At 43.7% G+C, this 25006-nt stretch overlaps 2 protein-coding genes across 5 annotated transcripts in view; both read left to right on the forward strand.

The window, feature by feature from the left end:
• prkacab (protein kinase, cAMP-dependent, catalytic, alpha, genome duplicate b) overlaps positions 1-16067 on the forward strand; it is a 17231-nt gene extending 1164 nt beyond the window's left edge. For 2 of the 3 annotated variants that reach the window (XM_027032761.3, XM_027032760.3), the window contains 9 exons: positions 146-207; positions 1872-2000; positions 3641-3739; positions 3924-4006; positions 4249-4375; positions 6007-6102; positions 6403-6525; positions 12200-12364; positions 13794-16067. In XM_027032761.3, coding sequence (XP_026888562.1) covers positions 146-207; positions 1872-2000; positions 3641-3739; positions 3924-4006; positions 4249-4375; positions 6007-6102; positions 6403-6525; positions 12200-12364; positions 13794-13919 — 1010 coding nt within the window. In that variant the 3' untranslated portion in view covers positions 13920-16067. The remainder of the gene's footprint in view (positions 1-145; positions 208-1871; positions 2001-3640; positions 3740-3923; positions 4007-4248; positions 4376-6006; positions 6103-6402; positions 6526-12199; positions 12365-13793) is intronic. The other variant, XR_014118243.1, reaches the window with a different exon arrangement.
• A 502-nt stretch (positions 16068-16569) lies between these two features.
• On the forward strand, positions 16570-24638 carry samd1b (sterile alpha motif domain containing 1b). Of its 2 annotated transcripts, none has more exons than XM_081701132.1 (7): positions 16570-17847; positions 19839-20013; positions 20589-20683; positions 21185-21239; positions 21481-21571; positions 22165-22279; positions 22615-24638. In XM_081701132.1, the coding sequence occupies exons 1-7, from the start codon at positions 16690-16692 to the stop codon at positions 22762-22764; spliced, it is 1839 nt and encodes a 612-aa protein (XP_081557258.1). In that variant the 5' UTR covers positions 16570-16689; the 3' UTR covers positions 22765-24638. The 2 variants fall into 2 exon arrangements, with proteins under 2 accessions (XP_081557258.1, XP_035390434.1); XM_035534541.2 differs by having other exon boundaries at positions 16572-17847; positions 19743-20013.
• Positions 24639-25006: the final 368 nt, after the last annotated feature.

The following is a 25006-nucleotide window of genomic DNA, read 5'->3' on the forward strand; positions in this document are numbered from 1 at the left end:
TTGTACAGTCACCACAGCTCTGGGGGGGGGGGGGGTTAGTCATCTCAGCACGCTTACTGTGAAGATTCAAAATGCACGTTGTCTCATCTTTCACAGTATTAGTTAATGTAACATAATGGACACGCTCTGATGCCTCTTTCCACAGTCAAAGAGTTTTTGGCTCTCGCCAGGGAAGACTTCCTCAGGAAATGGGAGAATCCTGCACAGGTAAGGGGACCTGAACAAGGAGGGGAGTGTTAGTAGAGGGAAGGGTGTGAAAAGAGGATGGAGTGTGTGAAAAGTGGGAAGGGTGTAGTAGAGTGTATGAAAAGAGGGAAGGGTGTAGTAGAGTGTGTGAAAAGAGGGAAGGGTGTAGTAGAGTGTGTGAAAACAGGGAAGGGTGTAGTAGAGGGAAGGGTGTAATAGAGTGTGTGAAAACAGGGAAGGGTGTAGTAGAGTGTGAAAACAGGGAAGGGTGTAGTAGAGTGTGTGAAGAGAGGGAAGGGTGTAGTAGAGGGAAGGGTGTAATAGAGTGTGTGAAAAGAGGGGAGGGTGTAGTAGTGTGTTAGTAGAGGGAAGGGTGTAGTAGAGTGTTTGAAAAGAGGGAAGGGTGTAGTAGAGGGATGGGTGTAGTAGTGTGTTAGTAAAGGGAAGGGTGTAATAGAGTGTGTGAAAAGAGGGAAGGGTGTAGTAGAGGGAAGGGTGTAGTAGTGTGTTAGTAAAGGGAAGGGTGTAATAGAGTGTGTGAAAAGAGGGAAGGGTGTAGTAGAGGGATGGGTGTAGTAGTGTGTTAGTAAAGGGAAGGGTGTAATAGAGTGTGTGAAAAGAGGGAAGGGTGTAGTAGAGGGATGGGTGTAGTAGTGTGTTAGTAAAGGGAAGGGTGTAATAGAGTGTGTGAAAAGAGGGAAGGGTGTAGTAGAGGGAAGGGTGTAGTAGTGTGTTAGTAAAGGGAAGGGTGTAGTAGAGGGATGGGTGTAGTAGTGTGTTAGTAAAGGGAAGGGTGTAATAGAGTGTGTGAAAAGAGGGAAGGGTGTAGTAGAGTGTGAAAAGAGGGAAGGGTGTAGTAGAGGGATGGGTGTAGTAGTGTGTTAGTAAAGGGAAGGGTGTAGTAGAGTGTTAATAGAGGGAAGGGTGTAATAGAGTGTGTGAAAAGAGGGAAGGGTGTAGTAGAGGGAAGGGTGTAGTAGTGTGTTAGTAAAGGGAAGGGTGTAGTAGAGGGATGGGTGTAGTAGTGTGTTAGTAAAGGGAAGGGTGTAATAGAGTGTGTGAAAAGAGGGAAGGGTGTAGTAGAGTGTGAAAAGAGGGAAGGGTGTAGTAGAGGGAAGGGTGTAGTAGTGTGTTAGTAAAGGGAAGGGTGTAGTAGTGTGTTAGTAAAGGGAAGGGTGTAATAGAGTGTGTGAAAAGAGGGAAGGGTGTAGTAGAGTGTGAAAAGAGGGAAGGGTGTAGTAGAGGGATGGGTGTAGTAGTGTGTTAGTAAAGGGAAGGGTGTAGTAGAGTGTTAATAGAGGGAAGGGTGTAATAGAGTGTGTGAAAAGAGGGAAGGGTGTAGTAGAGTGTTAGTAGAGGGAAGGGTATAGTAGAGTGTTAGTAAAGGGAAGGGTGTAGTAGAGTGTTAATAGAGGGAAGGGTGTAGTAGAGTGTTAGTAGAGGGAAGGGTGTAGTAGATTTAAACCTGATCTCAGGATGATGCCATCAGCTGTACACTGACACACGAGTGAAATCCTTGGCCTCATAAATAGCAGTTGTATGGTCTGAAATTCCTAAACATTTGTGTGTGTGTATGTGTGTGTGAGAGCCACAGATGGTGTGAACACTTTATCATTAATTTCAAAGTTTTTGCATATGTATTCTCTCCCCCCTGGTTTTTGCATATGTATTCCCCCCCACCCCAGAACACAGCATCTCTGGATCAGTTCGACCTACTGAAGACTCTGGGCACAGGCTCATTTGGACGGGTGATGCTTGTCAGGCACCGGGAGAACAGCCAGCACTACGCCATGAAGATCCTCAACAAGCAGAAGGTGCCACTAGCCGCTCTCCTGTAGACACTTGCCCCCATACCCCACCCCCCACCCTGGGGAGGCTACAGCAGCTCGCAGCTCAAGCTCTGCACACCTAACATGGAACCGCACCAGATCCACCCTGGGCCTTCCGCCACGCCGCTTGGCTCGGTGCTACATTCTGATTTGCTGTTTCGTTCATATGTTGACACTAAGAAAATGACATAGCAGAATGAAGATGTCCATAGGAAAAAAAATTAAATCCGTTTTTCTGTTGCTGATCACAGAGATTTCAGTACAGTGGTGTTTATCCTTGACATTGAGTTTTCAATAATAGTGAAGTGAAGGGTTTGGGCAAATGTTTGCATTTGACCATGTGTAACCATAAACTCTGATTTGCCAGCTATAACTCTCAAACAGCAACCTAATGAGATCTAAAGGGTTTGTCTGCATTTTGTTGTGGGTAAATGCATAAGCTACTATACAGCAAGCTTTTTGAGGGTTTACCTTATAAATCTTACACATTTCATGTAGACACCCGTGGCTAAATTAATTCATGATTACGGACCAGGATAAAAAGCAGCAAATGAAATTGCTTACTAAATTTACTGGATGGGTTGAAAATTTCACCTTTAAGTATTGGATGTTTCACTTAGCCTGGCTTTAGTCTGAAACAAAGCTCATTTCTGACCTCTAGGTCAATTTTTAGACATAAGTATACATATATATACATATATATAAGTAAGAGTTGTAATACACTGTTCTCACATCAAAAGGAGAGAGCAGGGTGTCAGAGGGTATGTCAAGAAATGTAGGCAGATCCACTGATCATTTTATCATATTATTGTAGCCACATTTTCAGGAGGCTGTGATTGGAAGATCAGTAGCTTTGCGGTAGATTTGAAGATGCAGATTTGCATTTGTGTTCTTCAACCACACCCAAACATAGGTCCACACCAGCTGTATTGTGAGCTTATCAAAGAGTTAGCATCAGTTAATGAATTAAAAGAGGAAAAGTTTTTAATGTTTTCAAGAAACTTAATTGAGAGCATATTCCTTTTATCTCTTAAAAATTGATCAAAGTAAAAGAAGAGAGAGAGAGAGAGAGAGAGAAAGAGAAAGTGATAGAGAATTTGATGGTATGTGGTTGTGGCACTGAAGCTCATAGCCTGTGGCAGGGACATCCATTGCTACAGGATGTTTTGCACAGACTTGAAAAAAAGCCTTGTAAAATTTGCATAAACAAGTGAACTAGTGAGTACAGATGACCCCTTGATTACAGTTTTTTCCATTAATTATCACAGACTAAACAAACTGGGGGACCAGAATGTCCATCTTGAAAGGTATACACATAACAGGAAAACTTGTATTTTATGGATACTCATTTTTAACAATTTTGCATGTTTTATCAGTACTTTTATTGGACATTGGTCACTGTTACATTAATTTGTATAATATTGATGTCAAACATTATTGCCAAATTTTCTCCTTCTTCTTATAACTGTCTCCCTGTTTTTTCTTTTTCTCCCTTTCTCTGTCTCTCCCTGTCCTACCTCTCACCCCATACCTCTCTTTGTCCATTTGTTCTCCCTTGTTGTCTTTTATCCTCCATCTCTCTCTCTCTCTCTCTCTCTCTCTCTCTCTCTCTCTCTCTCTCTCAGGTGGTGAAGCTGAAACAGATAGAACACACTCTCAATGAGAAGAGGATTCTGCAGGCTGTCAGCTTTCCTTTCCTAGTGCAGTTAGAGTACTCCTTCAAGGTACACAGTGTCTGTGTGTGTGTGTGTGTGTGTGTGTGTGTGCACATGTGTTTGTCTGTGTGTTTGTCTGTGTCTGTGTGTTCCCTTTTGTTATACAAAGACACTAATGTGTGTGGGTGGTGTAATGAACATGATATAAATACTGTGTGGCTTTGTGGTGTGTGTGTTTGTGTGTGTGATGTAGGATAACACTAATCTCTACATGGTGATGGAATATGTTCAGGGAGGAGAAATGTTTTCACACCTGCGCAGAATCGGCAGGTTCAGGTGAGTACCAGCATACAGGAGTCACTGCCTGTCCCCCTGTGCACTCCAACACACAGACGCGCGCACACACACACACACACACACACACACACACACACACACACACACACACACACACACACACACACACACACACACACACACAAGACAGAGTATCTGTTTGTGGTTGGCTTCTGTTCAGATCCATTACATGATGTGGTTGCCATGGCTTGGTAAGAGCATTGTCTCTGTCTCTTTAACAGTGAACCCCATGCCCGATTTTATGCATCCCAGATAGTTCTGACGTTTGAATACCTGCATGCTCTGGATCTCATCTATAGAGACCTGAAACCAGAAAACCTCCTCATTGACCAGCAGGGCTATATACAGGTGATACACACACATCTGTACAGCAACCATCAAACACATGTAGTTAACATTTACAGTTCCTTCCAAACTACTGAACATACTTCTCTCCATTGATCATCATGTCTGAGAACATATATGCTACATGTGCATATAGTGAGTGTGTATGGACAACAGACAAATAATATACATATATAAATAACACTAAATAACACTAAATAACACATGTGCACACACACAAACACAAATCACCTAGCAGCCCTCTAGGCCTCTAGATCACACATCCTTTCAGGTAATAGTGAATAGAAGTTGAGAATGTGGGGTAAGGTGTGTCCTCTGAGCTGTTTATGTACTGGAAGGTATGAGGAGTTTCTTCTCAAATAATCAGTAAACTGAGCTCTACAGACCTCTAGTGTCCATGAAGAGCAATAACGGCAGGCTGAAGCGTTTCTTTAGGGCCTGTGGTACAGAGTTATTATTAGGTTCTGACGCAGCAGTAACAACACCTAGCAACGTCTCTGTTTAATTTACAAAAGCTTTTTCTAGGTTAACAATTTTTAAACTACAAATTACTAAAATACAAAGACACATGCATATTGCTGAACAGAAATGTGCATAACAGGTTACAGTGTGATGTGAATCTCATATCATTCATTCTTAAATCATCATTATTCTATCATATAATTCATTCTTCAATCATCATTATTCTATCATATAATTATTTCTTTAATCATCATTATTCATTCTTCTATTCATTCATCATATTCATTCTTCTATTATAATTATTCTATCATATTCATTCTTCAATCATAATTCTGTCATTCATTCTTCTATCATTATTCTATCATTCATGCTTCTATCATCATTATTCTATCATTCTTTCTTCTATCATCATTATTCTATGTCATTCTTTTCTGCAGTGATCAGAGCTTCAGTGGACATTATTTTATATTCTAATGTCCATGTAAGCGGGAGCATGCTGACAGATCAATATGCAGATAGATGATGGGTAGATAAATGGGCAAATAGATGGATAGACAGATTAATGGACAGATAGTTTATAGATAGATACATGGAAAGACAGATAACTGGATGGATAGATAGTTGGACAGACATACACTGACAGATACAAATATAACTAGACCGATACTACATTAAAAAGAGAAACATCAAGTTGTCATAGCATAGCAGCCAAACATAACTACATTCCACCTCATCACCAAACCCACTAACACTGTCACAACAACTCCACTGTCACACCAGCCACACTAATACTGTCAGAGTAACCAAGGCAGCCACAATCCCCCCACCTCCAACATATCATAACACATAATTATTTGTATAACCTAAATTCTGTTGATCTAAAAGACCATAATCTGAACAGAAATATTGTGTAGGGCAGTTCTGTACATTAAATTATATTTGATTATCTTAAATGTGAGATTATGCCTTAGCCTAGCTGCATTGTGAAAAATGGCTCTCAGTGTAGCTTTAATGTGAAACCACTGCTGAGTGTATGTTTAACCACTGCTGAGTGTATGTTTAACAACTGCTGATTTTATCTTTAACGTCTGCTGAGTGTATCTTTAACGTCTGCAGAGTGTATCTTTAACATCTGCTGAGTGTATCTTTAACGTCTCCTGGTCAATGGGCAGGTGACGGACTTTGGCTTTGCGAAGCGGGTGAAAGGGCGCACATGGACGCTGTGTGGGACGCCAGAGTATCTGGCTCCAGAAATCATCCTGAGCAAGGTGAGACCCTCAAGCCTGCAGGTTTACAGGGGCTGATGTGCAACTGCTAGAGGCTCAGTGAAGTGGATGTTACAGCTGGATGTCTGAAGGTTATTGTGTCTTCCTGTCCTTCCCCTCCATCTCTCTCTCTCTCTCTCTCTCTCTCTCTCTCTCGCTCTCTCTCTCTCTCTCTCTCTCTCTCTCTCTCTCTCTCTCTCTGTCTGTCTGTCTCTCTCTCTGTCTGTCTCTCTGTGTATCTGTCTCTCTGTCACCAACTCTTTCCCTCTTCCCTCTCTCTCTTCCTTACTCTCTCTCTGTCAGGGTTATAATAAAGCCGTGGACTGGTGGGCATTAGGTGTTTTGGTCTACGAGATGGCGGCTGGCTATCCTCCTTTCTTCGCCGACCAGCCCATCCACATCTACGAGAAGATCGTCTCAGGAAAGGTGAGCAGAGCAGGCCCACCTGGAGGAGGTTCCTTTGACCCTCTAGGCTTGAAAGTTAGTGTTCTATTGCGATGTCCACCATGAGGTTTTATTTGGTAGAGGGCAGTTTTTATGACAACAAAGTCCTGTGTTGATCCTTACAGACTCAGTCGCACCCAAATAAGCAAGTATAAAATCTAACCCAGCTCAAATAAGAACAATTACAGTATAACCTAACAAAAACGAGCATAACCCTTCACAGCCTTAACTATTCTGCCTTACTGTAAAATGCATCGCCACAGCGTACCCTAACCCAACTAAAACTAAGATAGTGGCCTAGATTTGGTATACAGTAGAGTAAGTGTGGAATGTATTTATGAGAGTACAGCATAGCAGGAGGAAAATACCCCATTACCTCTATGGGAAAAATAAACGATTGAGCCTACTCTCTCCAAAGCCTGAGCTAGAGGTCAAAGGTAGAGCATACTTCTCACAGGTGTAGGTCAGCCAACCAATTAGATAGCCAATGAAACTGGGCCTGTTGTCCTGACTAGCACCAGCACACTTTTCTCAAATATATGATTTGTGTGATTTGTATTTACAATTTCTCTGACATTAAAACTAAATGTCAAAATAATTAATCATTTTTTATCATCGTTTATGATACACTTGGCTTCACTTTTAGCACATGATACCTTATTGTTAGCAAAACCAAACAAAAAACCCTTGACTAGATTGTCTGTTAGAACAACTGTCTGTAACTTTAAACTGTATGTCAATGACAATGTTATTGAAGAGGGGGTGTTAGAGGAAGCTAGATAGCCAACGAGAGGAAGGCAGAACTAAGCAGTCAGGAGGTATTACAAACGTGTTGGTGGACTGGACAAGACTATGCAGTGGCAGTGTCAGCTGACTTGATTGTGTACGGGCAAGATCGCTATGGAGGCTAAAATGGTTGCGCTGTGTGGAGAGTGAACTTGCACTGCTGAGGTTTGGCTTCCTCCCGAGAGTAAATCACATACAGAGATGTTGAATTTTGGAGTGTATCCAGGAGACTCTTAATGTGAAACCTACGCTAATCTTAACTAAGCCTCAATCAAGGACAACAAGCACTATCATGTAGAGTAATGATGTTACGTTCACGAACGATACGGTTTTTTTCAACGGCTTTTTGATAAGAATGAAGGGAGCCGAGTCACAGTCACAACAGATAGGTTCATTAAAGCCAGAATGAGTAGGATTTGTCGGCTGCTGTTTAAACGCATCACCTTCACATTACAAGTAACAATGTTCAGTTACGATTTTTTGCTCAGCTCGGATTTGCATATCATGTCGGTTCACATTCATAGTTGAAAGTGACCTCTATCTGTAATGTGAATGCATCTGTCATCCGAAACGACACGCACATTGAAACGTTTCTGCACAAGTCACCTGCGTCACCACAAAAAAAGTCATATTGTGAGATGACTCATGTTATTAAAACATAGCTCATGTATGCATCACATTTTGCTCAGGAAGACGGCAAACAGTTCGTCAGCTGTACACGAGCAAGTCGAGAAGGCGGGAGAAAAGCCAGACGGCCAGCTTTTGCTGTTTTCTCAGCTAATGTTGTCCTCCATTATTGTTTTGACGACTACAGCGGTAAGCGCATGAGTATATGCAAAAAAACAAAATAAAATTATGACCGTTCTCATTCAAGTCACATGGCCACGAATCGGATCTAGGACTACATATGAAAGTTACTCAAATCTGATTTGAAAAGATCGGATTTGGGTGACCACACAGCCCTGGAAAAAATCAGATTTGTATCACATTAAGGAAAAAATGGATTTTGAGTCACTTCGTGTCGGTAATGGGAACGTAGCCAAAGGTAGTCCCTCCAGTTCAAGGAGAGAGAAAGAGAGAGAGAGACAGAGACAGACAGACAGCGCAGCGGTGGTCGAGAGAGAATAAAGAGAGAGTGGTGTTAGCGGTATTTTTTTTATTGTTGCACAGCGGTTACATTGTAAAGCACAAATAAACACACTGGCAACACCCCCACACAACTGCGAGGAGGATTTTATATAGAGGGATAAGGCGTCATCTTGTCTAATGTTTACAATGCAGGTCATTGACATCAGGTCTGGCAATATGGGCAGTTTACTGCTGCTAAACCTATTCCACACATGTGAAATAAAAATAATATTAGTGGGATGTCTAAGTTTGAATCTGACTGAAATATTACTCTTTAATTTTCCTTGTGGTTATTTCACAGATAACCCTAACCCCAACTAAACAAACCAAACAAACAAACAAAAAATGGCTGTTGGACAGAAGCGGACTCATACGAGCTAGTTCCCTTCAAAGTGAGGTTATTCCCATCATTAGTTCAGAGTAAACACACAGTGTTTCTCTGCAATACTGGCTGGTCTCTCACAGCGTACAAGCGTGCTAAAATTCATGACTGACCCGAAAGCCACAAGTGTTCCAAGCTGGATGTTGTACAACTTTGGCGCTGCAAGCTCATTTGCTGGCTTTGGTGTCCCAGTCGCAGCTGTTGGAAACTGGTGATGTGTATCACAACCAAGTCTGCCTTCATTTTTAGCCTCACTGTTTCATGTTGGGACTGCCATCTTTGTTTTCACAGTGCACCTGCTGGCTTGAAAACGTAAGGGGGACTGATGGGTGCACCAGCTATTGTCTTCAGAGCCAAACAGTAGTCCACATCCCTAACGAGTCTGGAGGCATCATGCCTGCATGGCAGTGTGGTGTTTTAGAGCTAAAATTGAAAAAACAATCAAATGTTCTGCTTTTAAACTTTGTGGAGCTGACGAGGAGCTCTCGCTCTGCATTTGTCTGTGGCTTTAGTGGTTGTAATCAGAATTCAAGCATAAAGGTTTACTTTGAATCTGATTGTTTAGCTGAACACGCCTTCTAAATTCCATTTGTTGATATTTCAGATGGTGAATTAAGAATCAAAAGATGTTCATGCAGATGTTCCAGCTTTATGCAAATCCCCCATGTTTGGTGTGTGATTTATATTATCTTGAATGCATAATTGCATAATTGCACTTCATAATTGCAATCTCACTGGGACCTAGGCTAGAGTTGAAAGAGGGGGAAAGGGAGACTCCATGGGACTCACCTTTGATAGCTAAAAATAACGTACATTTTCACTGTACTCTACCTGTATCACAGATGTCAGGCACAGCCATCAGGCAGGACTTTGGGACTCGTCAGAGGGTCACCAAAAGTACGGGTATCTAAAAATGTACATTACGTTCTTGATTGCAAAGGTTCAGTGATGTTGTACAGTAAGACTTTTTTTTTAAGGAAAGGGAGTCACTAGCAATTGTAACATTGTTGATGAAGTCTCTCTACTATTCAAAAACATCCACAATGCAACACTGGCCTTTTTTTTTAAACACAATATCTCTTTGAAGTAATCACTCCCCAGACATTTATACATTCGCCTGTTTTCTCTTGAACCTACTCTTCTGCACAAGACTTAGGAACGCTGCTCCTGGTTCCTGAAATGGTCTGTAATGTCAGGAGAATGGAGGATTTTGATTGGTTCATGTGTGAAGTGTGTGGAGGATGTTTCTCCCTAGAAGTCCTTTAGCCCTCCGCTGGGCTCTATAGGCAACTGCGAGTGTGACAGAGAGCGTGCTTTCTTCTTCCATTCAAACCTAATCATAATCAACACTTATTCAAAATGACACTCAGTGGGTAGATAACATCCACAAATGAAAAAATAGAAAATATTTATTTTATGGTTCCAGAGTAGCAGCTTCATATAGTCTATCTTACATGTTTGAAGTTTATAATCTAGGGATTCCAGGTAAACAAGGTTACGATTACATTTAAAAATTACATGTAAAACCCACAAATGTTTTGTTTATATTTGCCTTGCTTTAATCAGTGGAATCCAAATGTAAATCAGGAACTGGTTTTTAATCTCACAGCAGTGGTCGTCTAGTTCTGTTGTAAACTGTGTCATCAGCAAAGTGAGACCTTTAAGTGATTGGTGGAGCTGGTTATGCACCACAGGTTGAAAGAGTAAGTGCAAGTGCCATCATCAGCCCTGCTCTGGGTGGGTGACGTTGTCCTGGTCTAGGTGGGGTGATTGGGGGTTGTAGGAATTGGTCTGGGTGAATGTAGGGGTGGTGATGGTCCTGGTCTGCATGGGTGTGGGGGTGGTGTTGGTCCAGGTCTGGGTGGGTGTGGGGGTGACTTTGGTCCTGGTCTGGGTGGATGTACAGGTGGTGATGGTCCTGGTCTGGGCGGATGTGGTGGTGGTAATAATCCTGGTTTGTGTGAGTGTGATGGTGGCATTGGACCTGGTTTAAATGGGTGTGGGGGTGACATTGGACCTGGTTTGGGTGGATGGGTGTGTGGGTGGTGTTGGGCCTAGTCTGGCTGTGTGGCATTGTGCCTAGTCTGGGTGGGTGTATTGGTGTTGAGCCTGGTCTGGTTGGGTATAGGGGTGGCATTGGTCCTCATCTAGATTGTTGGGTGGCGTTGAGCCTGATCTGGGTGGGTCGTTATACTGGCATTGGTCCTGGTCTGGGTGGTTATTGGGGTGGTGTTGGGCCTGTTCTGGGTGAGTGGGTGTATTGGCATTGGGCATGGTCTAAATGAGTGGGTGTGTGGCTTGGGCCTGTTCTGGGTGAGTGGGTGTATTGGCATTGGGCCTGGGTTTTGGGGTGGTTTTAGTGGTATTGGTCCGAATCTGGGTGGTTGTGGGGGTGGTATTGGTCGTGGTACTGGTTACTACCCTAGGGTGGTGAGTGTTCAGCAATGTGTAAGTCAGAATCTTTACATGTGAGTGTCAATGACGGGTTGAGAATAGGCCCAAAAATATTGAGCCAACTGCAGCCAGGTGGTCAGAAACTGATCACTGATTGAGGGTCAAAGGTTGGCTGACGCACACTGTCCAAGGCAGCAGATGGGTTCTGGATGCTAGCTGTACACCTACAAGGTGTTTCTCATAACATAGGTTGTTGAGGAAATGCTTGAAAATCCTCACCTAATATTTCATTGTATGAGTGGTGGTGATTAAAGATTTTAGTGGAAATCCTGAAGATTTCAATGAAATTAGTTTGGAAGCAGTTATAAAACGAAGAGGGACAAGGAATTTTGAGGAATTTTCCATTTTCTCAAATGCTTGTTTTTCCATCCCTTGGGTTTTGTTGTATATTGTAAACTTTGATCTGTGAGTACCTGAAAGTAAATTTCGTGTGCAAGCAAGTACTGTAAATGTAAATGATTGGCTGGGAGTGTAAATCAGATGTAACTAAATATGCCTTTGACTGTAGATTTATGATGTGGCTGAATTGAGTAGGTACACTGCATTTAAGGGTAATGGTAAAAAAGTAAGACCTTTTCAAAAATGTAATTTGAAACATTATGACATGAACATGCAGTGCAGCTGATTTTGGAGGATTTTTTTCTGATGACACATTTTTAAAGTAACGTATTCACCAAGAGATACCCCAAATATGTAATGCAGTTTACAAATGGAATTTTTGCTTTTATGGTGGGTTGGGGTGTGTATGAATGACTAAACATTTTACACTGTGTGTGTGACTGTGTGTGTGTGTATGCATGTGTGCCCCTGGACTTTTGTGCACTTTTGTGTACTTTTGTGCATGTGCGTGCGTGTGCGCGCATGTGTGTGTGTGTGTGTGTGTGTGTGCATGTGGGGGGGGTCCAGGTGCGCTTCCCCTCCCACTTCAGCTCGGATCTGAAGGAGCTCCTGCGTAACCTGCTGCAGGTGGACCTGACCAAGCGCTACGGCAACCTCAAGAATGGTGTAAATGACATCAAAGGCCACAAGTGGTTCTCTACCACTGATTGGATTGCCATCTATCAGCGCAGGGTACGCAGGCACACACGTGCGCATGCACGTGCATGCAAACACACACACACACACACACACACACACACACACACACACACACAGAGTTGCCATTTACCAACATAGGGTGAGACACTCACACAGATGTGCCATTAATCAGGGGAGTCACACACACACGCACCATTTGCCCAGGGAGGGTGAGATGCACACAAGCACAGAACCTTTTACCACCGGACAGTGAGACACACTCATGCATGTGTTCACATACACATGCCTTTTACTGGTATAGGGTGAGACACACACACACACATGCTGTCATGCACAAACACACATGTGCAAAGACACAGAGTTTTATTTTTAGGACATACGGGAAAAATATTTTGGAATGTAAACACTGTCCTCTGAATGCATATTCAAGTGCTAAACCTAAAAAACATTTCAGCTAAAATGGTTTTACAGTGTTGATTTGTCATGTGCTTGGGTTTAGATTTACAGGCACAGCCACAGTGATCTCCCATTTACTTCCTTGGGGCCTAATTTTTAAAATTGTTTGTCAGTGTTCCAGTTCAAACATGGAATTGCTTCATATTGAAAATTTCTGCCTCGTCAGCAGTTGATCCTTTATCGAAAGAAGCTGCATTACTAACGAAACAGTCAAACAACTATTTGTGTAGGACTACAGGTAACAGGAGCCAGGATGCTAATTGTCAAGGTAACAGGATCTAGGATGCTTATTGTCAAGTTAGCTCAATTTTTAGACAAGTACAATAGAAAACCTATTCTTAATTCACAAAAAAACAGAGGACATGATATTGCTGAACTGTTTTTGTTTTGGCAGTTCCTTGAATGGAAAATTGTGCCTTGTGGAGATCTGTGAGGTCTGTAGGACATCTGTGTGACTCTAAAGCCAAGCATTTGAAAAATAAACACTATAAACCAAGCATTTGAGAAATAAACAATTGAAATCAAAGAATTTGACAAAACTGTAACACCGTTTTAATTACTCTGAACACTGATTTTTTTAGATTTAATGTTGGGGTGATCCATTTAGTGCTTAATTGGGTCTTACAGAGATATTTTTTATAATGCTTTACATAAGACTCATGTAGCTCTTCTAGCCTCTAGTACTGAAGTGTTTGTGTGTGTGTGTGTGTGTGTGTGTGTATGTATGTGTGTGTGTGTGTGTGTGTGTGTGTGTGTGTGTGTGTGTGTGTGTGTGTGTGTGTGTGTGTGCGTGTGTGTGTATAAGTGTGTCTGTGTGCGTGTTTGTGCGTGTGTGTGCTTGTGCGTGTGTGTGTGCATGTGTATGTGTGTGTGTGTGTGTGTGTGTGTGTGCGTGCGTGCGTGTGTATAAGTGTGTCTGTGTGCGTGTGTGTGTGTGTGTGTGTGTGTGTGTGTGTGCGTGTGTGTGTGTGTTTGTTCCTCATCCTCCCCCTCTCTCCCTCTACAGGTAGAGGCCCCATTTGTTCCTAAGTGCAGGGGGCCTGGTGACACCAGCAACTTTGATGACTATGAAGAAGAGGAGATCCGAGTCTCCCTCACTGAGAAATGTGCAAAAGAGTTTGCCGACTTTTAGAAAGAAAGAGAGAGAGAAAATAAGCATGATGGATGTTTAGAGTCAGTGAAACCAGCTAAGGGAGAATAGTGAACGATGGACAGATAGTGTTGCCTTCACCATCTTGTCTCTTCATCCAGCTCACTTTTTTTTCTCTTTCTTCACCACGGCACTCGTTTCCATTAACTTGATGTCTGTCCCACGAGATCTGGCGGTGGCGATGTCAGCGAAGCATCCTGTGGCGGTCAGGCCGCAGTGTGCGTGTCCTGAAAGAGTTCAGCGCTGTCACAGAACCGCTCCAAGCAGCAACAGACCCTCGTATCAACCACAGAGACACAAACCCCCCCACATTTACATGCTCTTGTAATAACTGATAATTTTGGATCATTTGTGTTACTTTAAGGCCTGTGTGTTGCTATATTGTTTTTAATGCATTGAGTGAAGAATGATGGTTATGAATGATTTTGAAAAAAGCCATGATTCTATCATGTTTATAGTTTGGAGTATAGGGATTATTATTATTATTATTATTATTATTATTATTTGTTCATTGTTGATTATTTGTTTGTGGGGGATGACTGTGTTTCAGTATATCCTTTTAATAATATCTGCAATTTCACATTTGAAAATGTGCCATGATATCACAGTTTATTGATGGAGCGCTCAGTTGATTAATTGATTGATATGTTTATTAATACGCTGAAAACTTGAGTTAAAGTTTGAGTGCTTTTGGCCATGCATGCAGATGGGGTGTCCCTTTAATGCCTATACAGAACAGGCGAGTTCAACTATGCTCAGACTCTATAGAGAGGAGAAGACCAGATACACTCAGCACTTGATTTTACTAGAAACATTTGCTTTGCACCTCTCCTCACTGGCCACTTTACTAAATCCTCTGATCCTACAGGTGTGTTTTACAGATGTACAGTTCCTACAGCCTTTTTGTTGGCACGCACAATTCATCAAACACCCACCAATTTGTTCATCAGCGGTCAGTTTCTGACCAAAAGATCCACTGATGACAGTATATTATGATGGTTGTCAATGCAGAAAGATGGTGGCATAGTCTTGGGTGCTGTGCTAGTACATGGGGCATAGCAGTGCTTTGTTTTGGCTTTTATGTTTGTTTATTTTGATACACAATCACTGCTGGGTTGAAAGAGGTCCATCATTCCCTAAAAATCCAGCTTGTAGTGAGGAGCTGACCTTTGGTGAAATGCTGAGGGCCTACACCTAATGGTGATTGGCAAGAGATGGACTGCAGTGTTTAACTGTCCACCTACAAGAAGGTTTATAATAAATAGCTTCTCATAAAGTGGCTGGTGAGTCTGTGTTATTGCACTTTCATGTAGTTGGTACTTTTGGCCAAAAATTGGTACTTTTGGCCAAATTAGCCAACTGGAAATATCCTGAACTCTAGCATACTGCCACCCCTTCAACTGATGTTTGATGGGATTGTGTTTTGGTTGGTCTGAAACTCGAGCTCTGCAAACACACCTGGATTCACCAGTAATCTCACTGCGGAACTCAGCAGTGTAGAATCTGATTGGCTGTGCAGTACTGTTCAAAACTGCATGACTGAAGGGTCCAAGATGGGCCTTCCTGTGTAGCATGGCCATGACCCCACCCCTTAGATGTTCCCCTTCAGCTAACAGCAGAAATGCCCTGTCGAGTGAAATGACTGTCCCAACACAGGTGCCAGCGGAAAGGGGGTGTTATTTCTGCTGCAGTTCATTTGCATTCAGGCACCCAGAGAAGGCAGTTTGACCTACTTCTAAATGGTTTGGACAACTGACAGCTTTGTTGTGAATGCAGTTATAATTGTGCCAACCACCTGACAAAATACGTGTTTTTATACAGATTTGTTTTATCTCTGAGTGAGTGACCTTAATGACATGCCACTCTGGGTGGCCTCTTCCCCTTTTTGCTCCTCCATATCTTCATTTCTCCAGGCCAGTGAAGTCCTTTCTTCTTCCACAGCAAACAGATAAAGTGAAACTGGCTTATTTGGGGTGAATCTGAATTTTCTAACACCTCGGTCTGTTAATTCTCCAGGTTCCACAGAGCAAAAATGCAGCATTAATGGCTGAAGACACAGCAGAGCTCTCTGGTGATATTTTGCACCACAATAATCATTCCAATAAAGTTTTACTTGTGTAAATACCATAATTGTGAGGCCTGATTGGTTACATTTAGTTCACATTGTGATGATAAAGTTTGTGTTTTTTTCACTTAGCTGCTTTGTGCACCAGCAAGACCTGCACCTTTGTACATACATACATACTCTAAGTGGTTTTAAAATTGTCAACACAAAGGTCCTACAGGGGTGGAAATACACCTGTCTTGTAGCAATATGTTAACACCTCAAAAAACATATGGTTACACTATTGGTTTAATCTCTTATATAAATAAATATATGGTAAGGGATATTAGAACCTCCTAAATGCAAAGTATGCAGGTGTACACGTCATGAATGTGAAGTCATTGATAACACTGGGCTTGCCACACGAAGGAACATCAACAAAAGGCTGTGGAAAAAAGTGCGCAAAAAAGAGCGTTGAAACGGTAACTTCGCCATACCACCTTAAATCATCCCCATCAGCGCTGTTGTGTAGCGGCGGATTCTCTGCACCAGTCCACCTTAAGCGCACATCGTGGGCAACGCAGGCGTACAGACAGGCTTCCGCTTCATTCCCAGCCGGGCTCGGAGCGGATCGGAGCTCTTTAGCGTCACTTCGGAGACAACAAGAGCGAGGCGCTCGGCCAAATCCAACGGAACCCGCACCGAAACATGTCTGAGCCAAGGTACCGAGAATGGATCCTGGAGACCATCGATTCTCTGCGGTCAAGGAAAGCTAGACCGGACCTTGAAAGAATCTGTCGAATGGTCCGAAGGAGACACGGGTCAGACCCGGACCGAACCAGAGCAGAACTAGATAAACTGATCCAGGAACAAACTGTACTTAAAGTTAGTTACAAAGGGTCCATCTCTTATCGAAACGCCGCTAAAGTGCAAAGAAAATGCAGAAAGAAGGTGGATCAAACGAACGATAGTAGCAGCGGCAGCTGCGAGTCAGTGGGTGAACAAACCAAACACGCCAATTTCAACAACGACGGCGACAGCGCGCACAGTCCCACGGACCAAGAGGAGTGCGAAGACAAGGAGCCCGATCCGCCTGGGGCGAGCCCGTGCTGTGACCTCTTGTCCCAAACCTCGCGCTCCACTAAAGAGAAAGAAAAGATTTTGTCACCGGTTAGCGGAAACAGTTTTGTTAGTTGTGGCGCAACGAGCAGCTCCGTCGCGGGCGGCTGTGGCGTGAAAGCAAGTGCAGCGAAAGACAGGGGCTTGATCTCACAAGCAGGGGGAAACCGCTCCTCGCCCTGTCGAGAGAGTGGCACGACGGAGCGCGACGCGAGCGATGCCTTAAGTCCAAGTAAACGGGTCGAAGGAGAGGACACGCTCTGTTTTGGCCACGAGGGCGGTGAAGGGAAGGAACGGAAAACTTGCTCGAGCGCTAGTTCTGCCATCAGCAGCCAGGCTCAGCGAAACAAGCAATCCGTGCAGCTGAAGCCCAAACTCAAGGTGGGGGCGAAAGGTTCTGGAAACGGCAGCGAAATTCCGGACCAGACCAGCGCTGATCTGGGCGATAGGCTGGTTGCGGCGGTCCGAAGTCTGTCCGAGAGAAACCGGGGCTCCGTCGCCATACGGGGCCACGCACTATTGGGACTGAAAGAGATACTCGGTTACCTCAGCACGCAGGCCGGGCAGACGGAGGAAAAGCTGACCCGCAACCGAGTTAAAGTGGTGCTGGAGCGTGAGATAGAGAAGGGTCGCCTCCGCAGAACCCGCCTCGGCCACATCACCGTCCCTGCGAGGGGGATGGGGGCGGCCAAGCCATCCGCGCGACTCCTGAAGAGCGCACTGCAGGACAGACACCTCGTGAAAAAGGTAACTTAATATTTCCAACACGTCCCAAGCAGCGCGCGGCGTTACACCCCGTCTACATATAAATAAATGATAATGGTTTGAGAAGAAGAGAAAGAAAAAAACACAGGACACTGCAGCTCTGCACCGTCTGATTTCCGCTTTTTTCCCTCTAACACAAGTGATATACCACATCAAAACTGTTTTTGGAGCACGTATTCGCATCAAAAGCGATCTCGGTAGAATCTTTTATGTGTTTGTGCGTGTTATGAACGTGATGGCTCGACTCTGTGTGCGCGGGGGGGGGGGAAAAACCGACACCTCGAACGTCTGTTCCGCTCGACACGCAACTGTCTGCGTGCCCTGTTTCAGTTCAGCGTCTGAGCACAAAAGGTGCGGACTCGAGCTCGGTAGCGCCCGCCCGTCTGTCTTCGTGCGTGCGAGCGAGCTGCCGTCGCTTCTGTTACCCCCCGTCCGCCCAATGCACACATGCGCGCGCCTCGGGTTAGAAACAACGGATACTGTAAATGACAAATGTTGGGATTGCGCGGCTGGATCCGTTTCCGCGATTTTCGATGGCGCGGCCAAGTGATTGTTTTTTTTTTTTTTTTTTCATGCGAAAGTTGTGCTGGATATTTTTCACTAGGCGGTGTCTGTTAAGTTAGACGCGCTCGGAAAATGGAAAGGGAGGGGGGTTGGGGGGACGCGAGGCTCGCGTCTGTTTTCTGTGCGGTGCGAGAAATGGAGAGGGAGCGCAGTTCTCGGCCGAGCCGTAGCTCGGTGCGATACTTCGGTCCTACGAGGTAAAATCAGTTGCGATGGCGGAAATTCACCGTATGACGAGCCGGGGCAGAGCGCGCACTCTGCCTGTGGCTTGAGCTTCTTAGTTCCGTTTCGTGCCGCACACGCACCGTCTATCTAAAAAACGCGAGCTCAACGCGTTTTCTCCTCATAGCAGCAAAACATCTCCTCTTTTCGTGTGACGGATTTCTGGAAAACATTGTCCCACAATCTCCGAGCCATTGAGAAAGTGCCCACACCACCCCCCCCCCCCTCGCATCTTACTGTCTGAAGGGACATTTGCGCTGTTTCCGAGCTATTGTTAGGAAGGGGTAGTTCGCGAGACACCACGCTTTTCATCACAGGTCGTCTCGGCGGAACAACAAGCTCGCGCGACCAGTTCACGCTCTTTAAAACAGCGCCTGGCGCCAAAGGGGTCGCAAGTGAGGGCAAGGAGATCGCGGTCGTTTGAGGGGCACGCGCGTCATTATGCCGTTTTTTGCACACCTCTGTCACAGAAAGATGTCTTTACGTGATCATTTTTACAACGTAATGGTCGGAGGCGTGTCGTATCCAGTGTCGTCTTTCCATGTGCCAATGTGCCTCGTGCATTTTTTTTATATACCGTATACATATTTACTGAATACCAGAAAAGCAAGCTAGAAATTTTCAACATCTGCATGGTGTCTGAGGACAGCAGTGTGTTTAGCTGGGTTCTGGACCAACACTGCACAGCTCGTAAGTTTTTAGTAAGAGATTAGATTCTTTATTTAGCTGATAAAATCGAGTGCTTTGCAACAGATACTTGTTGTCATGCATGTCTTTGAGGGGTCAGACGGAACATGCTTGGTCTACCACGGTGGCTCTAAATCACAGTCCTGCAGGTCCTTGACATTGTGTAGTGCAAGATTTGTTGTCCTGCTGTAACACACTTGCTTAAGATCATGGGACAGCTATCAAAACCTTTAACAGGTGAATGAGGTACAGTGGAAATTGGTTAAATGGTGCAGCATGGTGGGTTCTTAGCGCTGGGATTGGGAAACTGCTGTATGTAAAGAGACCCACCCTCCACCCCTTAAAATAATTGTCCAGACCAATTGGCCTTTGATTAATGGGTGTGTCTTCACCTGCCTATGCAGGAAGAAGGGAAGGAGGCAGAGCTGATGGAGGCGGAGAGCGAGGGCCATGAGAAGATGGAGGTTGAGAGGGAATTAACGACACTGGCTGATCCCCAGGTGGGGGTTGCAGGTCTGGCCCATGGTCCACTCTCGCTCAGTCCTGAAATGAGGCCATGTGATGTCAGCCACCCAGCGATGATGTCAGAAGAGAAGTTCCAGCCTGTGTCATTGCCATCACCATTGTCACCCAAACATTCTATTCACCAGGAAGCAGAATCATGTGGCAGTGAAGGTATTCCTACCGTAGCGCTCTCTCTCTCTCTCTCTCTCTCTCTCTCTCTCTCTCTCTCTCAAAGAACAATTTGGCTTCACATGGTGCATCTTACATCCTTTGACTTTATTACAAACAGCTTTTTATAAAGCTCTAGATGTCAGACAGAAGGTTAGTGGTGCTAAATTAGTCTATATCCAGTGGTGCTAAATTAGTCTATATCCAGTGTTAGTAGAGACAATACCTATCCACAGACTGAATAATTACTGTATGATGCACTCTCGCTCTACTTACAGTAAATATATTGCATTAAAACTGTTTTTAAAAAACTAAAAGTATGGTGTGCAGGTAGAATTCCCAAATCTTTCTGTTTTGAGTTTTCCAAAACTTAAAAATTATTTTGCTCAGTTTTAAATACTGTATTTATGAAAAATAATATAAACCTTTTTATATTTAGGTATTAAGTTTTTGTTTTTTATACTTGGGTACAAAGCATTTAGTTTGTGCATGAGTTTGTGTGTGTGGGTGTGGGTGTATGCGCATGTGTGTGTGATACAAACTTTTACGCAACTGTGATTATCTCTCTGCTTCTGTAGGTCCGACACTGATGCAGGTATCATCTGCAAGCATAGGATGTTTCAGAGAGGAACAGAGGTCCAGCACACCTGCTCCACCATGCAGCCCCACACAGGTAACCCTACCCAAACCTACAAATGCCCAACTGAGCAGGCCCACACTGGTGACCCCACTCAAACCTACACCTGTCCAACTGTGCAGGCCACACAGGTGACCCCACCCAAACCTATACCTGCCCAACTGAGTGGCCACACACAGGTAACTCCACCCAAACCTACACATACCCCCACTCAGATTATCCCACCCAAATCTACACCTGTCCACAACAGAGGTAACCCCACCTAAACCTACACCTACCCACCACATAGGTGTCCCTGCACAAGCCTACAGGTAACCCAACCTAAACGCACACCTGCTGAACTGCATAGCTGTACCTGTACCTGCCCACTACACAGTATCTGTACCCAAACCTGTACCTGCCCACTACACAGGTACCCCCCCCCCCCCCCCCCCCAAGATACCTTCTTTCTCATCTTTGTTCAGATCTAAATATTGCACCTGTCTGGCCTTCTCTTTTATATTTATTATTGTGTTTCTCCTTCCTCCTTACCAACAGGCCATTGTGATGACAGACAGTGTGAAAGTTCCTTCTTCTATTCCAATTAAGAATTGTAAGTTCAAATTCTTAATCGTCAGAATTACTGTAAACAGATTTTTTTGTTAGAGAAAAGAATCACATAAAACTGTTGGGGGGGCGGGTGGTAACCGTGTGTGTATCTTGGCTGAGACATTTAGTGTCTTGGTTTCTTGCATGAGTTTGTTTATAAATGTGTGTGTGTGTGTGTGTGTGTGTGTGTGTGTGTGTGTGTGTGTGTGTGTGTGTATGTGTGTGTGTGCGCACGCGCTTGGCAGATTGTAAGATGGAAGTGGCCGTGTCTTCGTGTCTGCTCACTCCCTCCGCTTCTCCTGGAGTGGCTGAGGAACGAGGGATAAATGGAGGAGTGTGAGTAGAATGACAGGAAAATCGAGAACGCAAGAGAGAAACACAGTCAGAGAGGGAGAGTGTGAGGAAATAGAGAGACAGACAGAAGAAGAAGAAGGAAAAAAGAAAGAGAACGCGCAAGATCAGGGGCCTGTTATCCCAGTACCTTAGCTGATGGCTAGCAGTCAGCAGAGAGGCTACTTTAATGTCTCCTTTGCTTTCAGTGCACTTACCTTTTAAGCATGGGCTTCAAAATATATAGGGTTTTTTTGTAATCAAGTTGATTATCTACTTCCTTCATGTGAGCTGTGCTTGTGATTCTCGGATTCACATGGATATCGTAAAACATGCAGTGTGCCACTTTTCCCCATCTGTTCAGAAAGGGCTGCAGCATGGTTTGGACTTATTTAGCAGTACTATCAGCTGTCAGCTGGAATACAGTGCAGTACCGCTTAATTAAAGGGCTTTGAGCATTATCATGTTTTTTTACATTATCAAGTATTTTAGACAGGATTGAGGAACTTTTCATCACTAACAGATCCATTCATTCATTCATTCATTCATTCATTCTGTGTGTGTGTGTGTGTGTCTGTGTGTGTGTGTGTGGTTGTTAGTTTTGTGAAGTCAGAGTCTAGCGCCGTGAACCCAGTGGACTGGACAGTGGCAGACGTAGCCAGTTATTTTACAGCAGCAGGTTTCCCAGAGCAAGCTCTTGCCTTCAGGACACAGGTGCACATGCTAAACTACATTACCCATAATCACTTATGGTTGGAGACTAAGGTACACACAGGCATGCCAAGATAATGCACAACTATGCATACTGTTTAAATGTGTAAAAATAGGCTTGAGTAAAATTCATAACAATTCTAACTATCTGTGTCTCATTTTTTTTCGACCTCCCATTACTTACTTGGAATGTGAACACTTATCTGCTTACTTCAGGATAATATGGTCTCATAAAACTACATGTACAACTAATTAATTTCATGATCAGCATTAGCAGTACCTTTATTAGTCAAAGAACTGTGAAAGTTAAGACGACTGTCACTTTTGTTGTGTTACAGGAAATAGATGGGAAGTCCCTCCTCTTGATGCAGCGAAATGATGTGCTGACAGGACTGTCAATCAGACTAGGCCCTGCCCTAAAGATCTATGAACGCCATGTGAAGGTTTTACAGAGGACCCACTTTCAGGATGATGGAGCTTTCTGTTGAGACATATACTCACACATATACATTCAGTTCTTTTGCGTGCACACACACACACACACACACACACAAAACCTCTTGGACGATGAAGCTTTCCACTGAGACAGTCACACGCATTATCACTTATACAAAACAGCCAAAAACACATGTTCACATACACACACACACACACACACACACACACACACACACACACACACACACACACTCGTGCATACAGATCGACACACAAACATACCCTGACATACGCACATATGCACACTCTTATTATCTTGCTCACTGACTCCGGCGAGGATACAGAGTGTTGGGAATACCCCAGAGAAAAAGCTACAGCCAGTGAAGAGGAAGCAACAAATCAAATCCCTCCGCTACCGCGTCAGAAACAGAGGAAAACCTCCGTCTGCATCTGATTTTGTGTGTGGGACATATCTGTTCAAGTCATGAACTTTGACCTTGGATCTATGTCGTCAGCCCACCTTGTGGACATGTGTGCTGTTCAGCAGGGGGCAGCAGACAACCAGGGAAGCGACCTGGCAGACAGACAGACTAGATCTGGAGCATGCAGACCTTGTAAACACAGTAACTTCTGTTATCAGATCTGTTCGGTTTACTTCGAGGAGGTGCGTAGGAACAAGGGGGCTGAGCGTGTTCATAAGCAGTTCCCACCCTTCTCCGCACAAGAACAGCTGTGTGTGCTCTATTCATGATGGATTATTTTGTGCACTTGGTAACCACGTGCTGGCTATGACCAGCTTGAAATTGAAAACAAGTTCAGCTTTTTGGGTCATTTTGATTAAGAAGTACAACGTCGGACGAGTGACAAAGGGGGAGATGATTCGAATTCCGAACTTCCTGCTAGTCCCAAATCAGTCTCCATAGCTGTGACATTGCATTTCTGTCTTCCCGCGGCCGTGCTTGGTGACTGGACTGCTGAGATTCTTGATCACCATTTCTAGAACTCAAGGTCCACAGTGGAGCTTCTAGATTCTGTGACCTTATCTGAATTCATACAGCACATACAGAACTGTCTGTAGCTCATGACATGCTGCCCTTTAGACAGTTCAAGCATAAAGTCCACAATGTGCTAAGCATCTACTTTTAATCTTTAATCCACCAGCGAAATAGTGTGCACAAGACCATCAGAATGTTACCATGGATTACTGTGTGTGACTTCTGTAAATTTGTAAATATGGATATGAATTCCTCATTGCAAAGTGATGTACATAGGCTCTGCACCAGCAGCTCCACCCCAAGCAGAGATTCCACAGAAAGCAGGGATGATATTCAGAGAGATTCCTCATAAGAGGTCGGATGCAGGATCAGAGGCAAAGGTCCATGTAAACAGACAAGGAATTAACCCTACATCAGTGATGTGTACTATGATACAGGATTGAAGGTTACTAAACTAACCTTTAATTTGACTTAAGGTGGTACTACTCAACTTAAGGTGACACTTAAGTTATACTGAGTTAGCCTTAGTCCATCTGAAGTTAAATGAGTTGGCTTGCTAACCATTAAATCTGCCTTTGCATGACCTTCCTAATCTAAAGCACCATGCAGCATTTGATAGTATTGTTTATGGGAAGCAGAGCTTTAAGATAGTCCAACTGTTTTGAAGATCCTTCATTAACTGGCCTGGCCTCCCGAAAGCATGGTGGAGTTTAGGATATATTTGGAATGTTTGGAAAGCTCAGACCTGCATGGCAAGGAAAGGAATCTCGCCCTCTCCATCTTCCCTAGCTGTCAGACATTCCATTTGAAATGGACAGTCCAGATTCTTGTTGGCAGCTGTGTTGACATTCTGTTTACAGGGCACTTCAACAACACACTGTCATATATGCACCATGTAAAGAAACAATAAAGATACAGGAATTCCTTAATGATGCATTGATATAATTTGCTTTAATTAATAAATGGGACACTGTAATAGAAGAAGTACTATGTATATATTTAATAATACTATTATTAATAACAATTTGATATTATTAATGCTATTATTAGTATAACAATAATCAGGGCAAATAAAATTACCCAGGACAGTCAACTTGATTGTAACATTGGAGTAAGGGGAAGTTATCCACTTGTATATCAAAGTTTGCATACACCTATAAGGACATACACTGATCATACACTGGCTTAGGCCAACAAGGTCAACAGTATGCCATTTAGTTGGTTCAGTCTTGATATAAACATTTGTTGACCATGTAAGGTATTAATTTGTTAAGTAGTGTTACTTACGTAGTGCCCT

The sequence above is a fragment of the Electrophorus electricus genome, chromosome 18 (assembly GCF_041902795.1).
Source record: "Electrophorus electricus isolate QZ-2024a chromosome 18, ASM4190279v1, whole genome shotgun sequence".
Classification (NCBI taxonomy): domain Eukaryota; kingdom Metazoa; phylum Chordata; class Actinopteri; order Gymnotiformes; family Gymnotidae; genus Electrophorus; species Electrophorus electricus.